This window comes from Sinocyclocheilus anshuiensis, unplaced genomic scaffold (assembly GCF_001515605.1).
Source record: "Sinocyclocheilus anshuiensis isolate Anshui unplaced genomic scaffold, SAMN03320099.WGS_v1.1 scaffold914, whole genome shotgun sequence".
NCBI lineage: Eukaryota > Metazoa > Chordata > Actinopteri > Cypriniformes > Cyprinidae > Sinocyclocheilus > Sinocyclocheilus anshuiensis.
Genome location: NW_015539870.1, coordinates 966141 through 975979, shown reverse-complemented (window position 1 = coordinate 975979; position 9839 = coordinate 966141). Strand labels below are relative to the sequence as shown.

General features: G+C 38.3%; 1 protein-coding gene across 1 annotated transcript in view; it reads right to left on the bottom strand.

The window, feature by feature from the left end:
• The window catches only part of LOC107685068 (breast carcinoma-amplified sequence 3-like), a 269249-nt gene that overhangs the window by 172919 nt on the left and 86491 nt on the right, over positions 1-9839 (bottom strand). Inside the window, exon 16 of the mRNA XM_016481528.1 lies at positions 1915-2065. Coding sequence (XP_016337014.1) covers positions 1915-2065 — 151 coding nt within the window. The remainder of the gene's footprint in view (positions 1-1914; positions 2066-9839) is intronic.

The following is a 9839-nucleotide window of genomic DNA, read 5'->3' as shown; positions in this document are numbered from 1 at the left end:
TAGCTTTCTATTTTTTCTATTCTATCTACTTGTTTTTCTTTGTGTGTGTGTGTATATGTGTGTATAATATATATATACACCTTGCTACGTGCACTGTGTTAGGCTAACCGAGACTTGTCATTTGCACTTATATATTGTTGCTCTTTTGTTAGTTTTGACTGCTTTTATTGTCCTCATTTGTAAGTCGCTTTGGATAAAAGCGTCTGCTAAATGACTAAATAAATAAAATAAAATAAAAAAATTGGATCAGGCCACCAAAATCAAAACTGCTTTGGAAAGTTCTTAACACCACTTAAAAGGCACTCAAATTAACACTGTGTTAATGCCCAATATCGCTCACTTGGAGGCAAGACAGTTGGGGTAAAAAGCGTTTCAACCTGCTTTTCTCCATTTGATTCAGCCACGACGCCAAACGTCCATTTGCATTATTACAGAAACTCTGTCTGTAAGGAGGACGATCTCCCCTGTGGTGGCCAGGTACTCTGCCATTCCCCAGCCACAGCTCTGAGTACTGAACATCTGAGGGTAGAGTTTTTTGGGCATGTTGATGGGCAAAGAGAATATGAGCAGAGACAGGTGGGTGCGGGGAAACAGCTGACTGACATATACATAGACGCACAACACGGTTTAGCACAACATAGGACATCTCTTGTCTGCCACCACATATGCTAGCCTCAGCTAAGGAGAGAAAGAGAAGGGATGAAATGGGACTGGACTTAAAGACAGTGACGTCTACTCTGTCACCATGCACAGCCTTGGACTCATGTCTGTTGAAAAAGGCCGTTTAAATGGGCACTGAGAGCATATAAGGTCTCCAAAGCCAGAAACTAAACCAAACACAAGGCTGAATTATTCAAACTTCAAACTGATGCATGCTTGACAACTCTTCCAATCAAAACTAGATGAGCGAGAGCCATCAAAACAACCTCAACACAAAGTGTTCTGCATGACAATAAGCTGCAGGGCTTGTGTAAATCTGCCTGTTTCGTTAGCGAATTTTCCATTCAAACTTTACATTTAAATAAAAATAAACAATTGAAATAAGTCATAATTATGTTTAGTCAGTATGTAAATGCACACTGCAGTCACTGATATGGCAACCAGTCTTTACCGGCGTGTTCATGTTACATGGAGGGCGACCGCATGGTATGTTCAGTGATTGTAATACATCTGGCTTGGGAATTAACGACCGAGTACAGCAAAGATTCATATGCGGGAGAAAGCAGGTTTGCATGTTTGTGTAAATTCAGGCAATCATCTGGCAAATGACGGTTTGATGACACTTAAGTGCTCTAGCACGAGTCAAGAGTTCATGCAAACTCATGTCATGTTTCAAATCCACGACACAGTTCTCGCAAATGAGAAATGCTATTGCCAGCAAAGACTGGAACATTCATGGTCTTGACGTATCCAGTGACTTACAACAACAACAACATTTCGCTGAACTGCTTAACATTCGACAAACGCAGCCCGTCCTGCAGCAAAAGATAATTGTGTACAGTTGTTGTTTATAACCTGTATAACAGATGGCATAAATCAATTTGTTTTAAGATATTACCTGCTTTAAGTACCTTGTGCCTTGAAATGGCAATGTAATTTCCATTGAGACCTCTGGTTTGAAGTGACAACTCACCAAATGGCAAAATGACAAAAGACTACCAGTAGGTCAAATAAGTAGCAGACTTCTTATCCAGCCAGAATATAGCCTCAAGTATTAGCAATTCATTTTCATAGTCACATAGAAACGTTTCAGTTTCACGGATATGATTTGTGAGAGTTGAGGATTTGTCTTGCTCTTCAGTTGGAATTCAATTGTTAATCTAAAATTAATATTATCATGATTTGTATTGTAATATAACATTAAAAGGCTCATACTAATGCCTTTAAATTCTAAAATAGTGTGGAGAAACCCACCCAGAGCGCTTGGTGATGGTGCCCAAGGTCATCGGCTGCTTGATTTGAGCCAGTGGAAGCACGACTGTCAAACTGGGTAATGGAGACAGGCGTGGGTTACCCATGTTGTTGTTAGTGAAGTTGTTATAGGATTCTTGACTGGTGAGTTTGGCTGTGAAAAAAAAGGAAAAAATTGAAGAAATGGGAGTTTGTACTAATAATAAAAATCTTTAGGTCACATATATACTACATCAATTTTTTAAGTTAGTACTTTTATTTAGCAAGGATGCATTAAATTAATCAAATAAGAGTAAACACATTTATAATGTTACATGAGATTTCGATTTCAAATAAAAGCTGTTGTTTTTAAACTTTTGATTCATTGATTCGAGACTCTTTCACACACACAAAAAGCAACACGGCTGTTTTCAGCATGTATAATAATAATTAAAAAAAAAGTTTCTTGATCACCAAATCAACATATTAGAATGATTTCTGAAGGATCATATGACACTGGACACTGGAATAATGGCTGCTGAAAAAAACTCAATAAATGACATTTTAAAATATATTAAAATTGTTATTTTAAACTATAATAATGTTTCACAATATTCCTGTTTTTACTGTATTTTTGATCAAATATATCTGGCCTTGGTGAGTATAAGAGACTTTAAATTAAAGGATTAGTTCACTTCCAGAATAAAAATTTCCTGATAATTTACTCACCCCCATGTCATCCAAGATGTTCATGTCTTTCTGTCTTCAGTCGGAAAGAAATGAATGCTTTGGAGGAAAACATTCCAGGATTTTTCTCCATATAATGGACTTAAATAGTGGCCAAAGGATTATTTCAATGCAGCTTCAAAGGGCTCTACACGATCCCAGCTGAGGAATAAGGGTCTTATCTAGCGAAACGATTGGTCATTTAAAAAAAAAAAAAAAAAATGTATATACTTTTTAACCACAAATGCTCATCTTGCATTAGTTCCACGATGCGTGTCCGCAAATGCACACATTATGTAATCACAGTGGAAAGATCACGTGCGGTTAGCTCTTCGTCTGTGTACTCCGGTTCAAAAAGACAGGGTAGGGCAAAAAACTCCATCGTCCGACATTGTTGTTTTACACCTTTTTGACTTTCTTTGCACATTCGCTTTGTAAAAACTTGGGTCGGTACTTCCGTCTATGTCAGGTGTGACCTTTCCAACGTGACTACATAATGCGTGAAGTCGAGCTAATGCAAGACGAATATTTGTCGTTAAAAAGTATATAAATTTTTATTTTTTTAAGAAAATGACATATCGCTAGATCAGACCCTTATTCCTTGGCTGGGATCGTGTAGAACCCTTTGAAGCTGCATTGAAACTGCAATTTGGACCTTCAGCCCATTTTGGTTTCACCATTGAAGTCCATTATATGGAGAAAAATCCTGGAATGTTTTCCTCAAAAAAAAAAAAAACTTTCTGAAGAAAGACAGACATGAACATCTTGGATGACATAGGGGTAAGTAAATTATCAGGACTTTTTTTCTTCTGGAAGTGAACTAATCCTTTAAATCAACAGCATATGTTAAGTCTTTTCTTAAAAATAATGCTGAATGGTCAGCATTCCGATCATGCTAAAATACATATAATGAATTCATAATATAGCATATCCTCTCAGGGAAATAAACAACAGATACAAGGTTTCTACAGCTCTACCCTTAATTATCCACTTTTCATCAGTTTTCATGAGTTTTCTATGTGTTGCTTTTTATTCCAACTAGTACAGGAGGCATCAATTTGATCCATGCTTCCATGCACTGCTTAAAAAAGCGAACACAATATAGTGCAGATGTACCTAACACAAATATTCCACACAAAGTTCAAGTGCTGCTTTTTGTTTAACTGCACTAATTTTTCCCTTTCAATGTACAATATTTCAGACGAGCCCAATAATAGCAGCGAACATTTTCCTTGCATCCATTGTAATATCGCCAGGAAGAGGGTATTCAGGGGATCGGAGAAATACCTGAGACACAAAACAGTGATTATCTGAGGGCAAAAGCGCTGAGAGCGGCCGTGCCACAGTGTTGGAGGGGTTTTAGATCATTAGCCAGCCTCTCTGTGTCTCTCTAATACCCAGAAATACTGTCTTTGTGCTTAACCAAAGAGAGGCCATTTAGGCCTCATGGCCCTCGATAAAGGCCTGCTTTGGCTGGAGACATTACACAAACCCCTGCGCCATTCCACACAGGGCCGGATCTCAAGGGCCCTTCACATTTCAAAACCACTACACCCCAAGCGCAGCCACCTTTTTCGCAGTGATACAAGACAAGCCAATGGAAAGAAGATCCATCAATGCAAATCCACAGCCGTCGCAGGCCTAACTCCAAGAGGCCGGCAGGGTCACCCTCTGTCACCTGACCCTCTCACTCCGCTCCATTTGCATTTTCTTCTAATGGCACAGACCTGGTCGCCCTGTCACTGATATCTTGTTTTTCTCCCCCAAGCTGTACTATTTGCATCTGATAAAGCAATGAACACAAGCGATCCATCTAAGCTGACGCTTTCCATTCGTTATTAGGTTCATTTGCACACATAATCCAAAAAAAAAAAAAACATTCTTAAGCAAACACCATCCCATTTGTAATCGCATCACCACCGAAGTGAATTTAAAAAATGCAACCTTGAAGGCCGCCAATGCGAATAACGGAATATCACAGGACGTTCCAAAGTGTCAACCGCTGAGAAATCGCCAGGCTTTAGGAGCATCTGCGGAAGACTTGAATTCCTAGAAAAAAGTCGCGCTCTCCCGGTTTGGGAATACTTTGATATATTCTGTTTCACCCATTCATGTCTTTCTTGCTAGTCCAGGTTTCCCAGACATGCTCCTGTAAGAGCGTAGTTCACAGGAGGTAGGGATTAGGATGGGAGGGGAGGAGGGGGAAAAAAAGAGGGATGAGTGGAGAGGAAAAGGAACAATGGCGGTACCGCCGCACTTAGGGGGAAGGCGCTGTCATGTCAAGTCTGCCTGTGCCAATTCCCAGAGCTATCATTATTAAAATACACACTTTCAAAGGAGGAGTACTACAAGTGGAAAAGGGGTGAGGGGGAAGTAAAGTAAGTAAAAAGAGAGGCCAGAAAGTGCCGGATAAAAGCAATCCCAGTGGACAAAGAGAAAACAAATTAAAATAACCATTATAAAACACAGATGCTGCAAAGAAAATAAACTTCACAAGATTTACTGTTTTCAGAAGAAATCCGACATTGGTGGAAAAGCCATTTCTGGTTGCCTCTGCTTTTACAGCATCTGCTCGCTGCTATTTTCAGGCTTGCAGTGGGGTCAAGCCAGCCTATGTGAAAATGGCCAACTGCCAGTCTTTTCCACAACTGCCAGTGAATGAGAGTGCTTTTAAAGTGACAGCAGAGTTAGTTTTTTTTGGCAAAGATTTTGGATTGTACGGCATCCGCTTTAATGAGCAGAAACCTTATATGAAACTTCCTGCTATTATCAGACGTCGTGCCGTACGGGTATTTTCACCGTAAGACTTCAAACTGCATTATAAAATGGTATGTTTTCTGTTTCCCTTCGTTCCATGTGCTGATTTCACTTCAGAAGTTGCCGTATGATTACAAGCCATTACATCATGACCGAAATTATTCACTGCTGTATAATAGCAATATACATATTTACAAAGAAAATGTGAAAGCATTCAAGCATGTAATTCATTAACCAAACTACATTCGAACGTCTCGTTACGAGGCTGTAACAGATCTATCAGATCCAATAGTTTACAACATGTCAGCGTTTACAGCTCATCAGAGGAGCACCTTGGTGACAGTGGGAATCTACACTCTTCTGTGGCTCAGATAACAGCCTTACTGAAACCATATGTGTGCGAGTTTGTTTGCAAGGCAGTGTGTGTGAGGATGTTTCACCTCAGACGAACAGACTTTGCAAACAGTGCATGAGATGAAGAACAGGAAGGCATCCGCAGACTCAATCAATGCACCTTGGCATGTGGCTCTGATCAGGAGCACGTAATCTGATCATGTCAATTTACTTATGGGTAAGTGGGAACCGTATTCTCTCCTCCCAGTCATGAACGCTGCAGTGTCATTTCAGACATGTCTAAATGAAACCCTATGCTGGTCTGTCAGAGGAAAAAAAAAAGAAGAAATGTTTTAGTGAATAAGTTCAATTCAAAGCACCAGGACGTCAATCAACTCGCTGCCTGATAGCGTCGTAACAGCTATAGACACTGAGTGGCACACATCTCCCCCAATATTCAAATTAGTGGTTGACGAATATGGGTTTATGATGGTTGATTCTTAAATTATTACATTTAATGCTGCTCAGTCTTGAAAATGTGAATACATCTGTGATAAGAATCAGTGATATCACTCAAAAGAATAACCCAAAAATAAGAATGACTGCACAGAGAAACTAATTTATAATAAATAATCATGTGAAAAAGAGACAAATATTAATAAAAACTATATAATATTAATAAAAAAATATGTTTAGTATATTTTATACTAAATATTTATACTTTAGTATATTAATTGGTATATTTTTTAATGTTTTAAAAATGTATATAAATTAAATAAAATCTAATGTAAATCAAATTATATAAGGCCCATTTAAAAAAAAATATATATATATATATATATATATAATAAAAGAGCAGCACAATTCCAGTGCTGCAGCAGCTGAATGAAAAGGAAATGTAGGAGAATTTCCTGTTTCTTGTGCCTGTGCCACGGACGTGTTAAACAGCACTGACAAATGATGTTTCCTTTAATAAATATTTTTAAAAATTGTTCTATCCTAGAAATGTCAATAATCAAAATTTCTTTGAACTCAAAAGCTCTACTGCATTTCCAAAAGCACACTATATTTTCAAACTCATTAATGTAATTAAAATATCTAGTATCCAACCACAACACCAAACCTGCAGAACTGCCAAAGTTCATAATTACAACCAAAATTACAAAGGTGGTTTTAACTGGTAGAACCCTGAAAGGAGTCAGTGTTAAATAATATCAAAGCATCTACAATAAGAAATTAAAAACCAGACATTCAATCATTACTAGTCTTGATTTGATATGGCAAAAACAAGCATATCCAAGAGCTGTTTCAGCCACAAAATAGGCAATATAATCCATTTATTTGCTTACCATAAAATTATATTGTGCAAATAGAAACATATCAGTGTTTTAATTTCCTCAGTGCAATTTGTGGTTTTGGTCTAAGTAACACATTTAAAAAAAGGCTGACAAAGGAAAAAAAAATTTAGTCCATGTAAAAGTACTCAACCACCAGAGCTTTTAAAGGTGTCCTATTATGCTTTCTCACTTTTTCAACTTTAGTTAGTCTGTAATGTTTTTTCGAACCACCTAGCATGAAAGCATGTTCTAGTACTCCCCCAAAACAAAATCAAGACTTTGTAAAAGAGCATAATAGGACCCCTTTAAAGTGCATCTTAATGGGATAAAATATATATATACACAATATAAAGAATTATTCAAGGGATATTCTGTCATTAATTACTCACCCTCATGTCGTTCCACCCATAGACAGCAAGGGTACTACCACGATCAACGTCCAGAAATGTAGCAAGGAGATCGGTAAAATAATCCATGTGACATCAGGGGTTCAACCGTAATATTACGAAGCTATGAGAATACTTTGTACGCAAAAGAAAAAAAATAACGACTTTATTCAACAATTCGTCTCCTCCGCGTCACCCTAGTGCCATTTTCGAGAGTATCCACTGAACGCAAACAGCTTTTGTTGTTCTGTGTCAGCCGCACCACATACGTTTTCTACGTTGTTTGTGCTTTGATTTGAACGAAAACAACGTATCCGTGTGGTGCGGCTGACACAGAACAACATACGCTTTTTACAGTCTTACGGGTTTGGAACGACATGAGGGTGAGTAATTAATGACATAATTTTCATTTTTGGGTGAACTAACCCTTTAATTCTAAAGATTTCAAATAATCATATCAGACTTGCTGACAGCAAGAGGAGGAATGCTGCATTGCATCATGGTACAGAGAAAATTTCACTGTGGGACAGTGCAGGGTCTCAGGTCATGAGAAGTGTCAAAATCACATTTCCTCACAGTGGGAAAGGGCAGCACATCATCATGGCTCACTCTGGCTGATAAAGACACACCAGCCCACTCAAAACATTTTCGCATGAGAGCGAGACAAAAAAAAAAAACAACAACAACACAGTCTCAATGAGATGTTTACAATCGCCGTGCCAGGGGAAAGACAATCCTGCAAGAAGAAACTGGAAAAAAAGGAAACGATTTTCTTAAAAAATTACATTTAAGATCAACGTTATAAAAATTATAAAATTGTCCAGTAAAATGGAATCAGATCAAACAACAAATATGTATGACTATATAAAGACAACTGTTTAAAACTTTCTGGAAACAAAAACAAGTATACTTTTCTAAAAGTGTGCAAACAATTCAAGTAAAAAAGATATACAAAATATTTAAAAAAACATTTTAGAAAAAAATTATTTTCAATGACATTTTAAAATAATAATATTCACAAATGTGAAATTAAATAATTTACACACACAAAAAAAAACACATTGTGAAAAAAAGACGACTAATAAGAATCCATAAGAAATCATTTATCTTTAAGGCATAAATCGGAGAGGAAGCATTACTGTTTGCTTTTAAGAGGAGGCCATTCATAAAACTCAAGACAAATTACAGAATAACTCCAGCCCTTTTGCTGGATTAGATTCATATCAAGACAAAACATAGTGGCATGATTCAGGCCTAGGTATGTTTTCCTCTCTCTGCCAATGGAGTGAAACAAGGTCCTTCATTTGAAACTGGCCTGTCAACAGAAAGCTGAGAACACAGCGCCACACAGAGGCCTGGACCGGTACTGTGCCCAGCAATTGGACAAGACTTTGTAACCAGAGTAATAAATCTTCAGGATAGGGAGTCTGTATGAGATCGTACATGATGCAGAGTCGTGGTATGTTAAAACAAGAGCGGCGCTTTAATGCCTGGCTGATTGCACGTCTGTTGTTTTGTGAGCGGAGGAGCTGAGCTTTATCTTTGAGAGCCGGAGAGCCGCTGTGAAGCTGTGATGGAATTTAAGTGCGTGTGTTCCACAAACAAGGGAGGAGGCAGTTTGTGATTACAGAGAGTGTTTGCTGGCCTTGCCCGTACAGATCAGATCGGCTCATCTGGCTGCATGTCCGACAGACACACAGACACAGATACACACAGAGAGAGAGAGAGAGAGAGAGAGAGAGAGAGAGAGAGAGAGAGAGAGAGTAAACAGAAGAGATCTGATGGTTGTAAATGATTCAGCACAGGACTCAGAGTGATACATGCTTTACCGCCACACTCGACATGAAAGCAAAACTTATAATCTGCTCTACAAGCACTACAGCCCAACAACAAACATCAAATGGAAGACTGTTTAGTCCCATATTTCAAATGCAGATATCTGGATTAGATTCTATACACAAAAATACAGTGGGCCCCAAAAGTCTGAGAAACCAAAGTGTAAAAAAGTTGCGCACATCACACAAACCCACACAGGGCTCAGGTGTAGGACAAAAACAAACTATAGTAAAAATACAAACGTATTGTCCGCACGCTGATGTAACTGCTCCATAAAAATAATTATTGCTGCAATGTTTCAACCATCAGGTCTTTGTCAGGCACAAATTACATGAACTGTACAACTCTTTATAAGTAACAGGTGATCATTCTAATTAGACACGTTCAATATGCAGGTACACTCCCACAAAAAAAACTGAGGAAGAGAGAGAGAGAGAGAGAGAGAGAGAGAGAGAGAGAGAGAGAGAGAGAGAGAGTGAGTGCACTTCTGTTGTGTGAGTGAATCTAGCAGCCTGTGTGAAATGCGCTAGGCTGTACTATTCTGCATCAGTACAAATACGTGCACGCGTTGCGC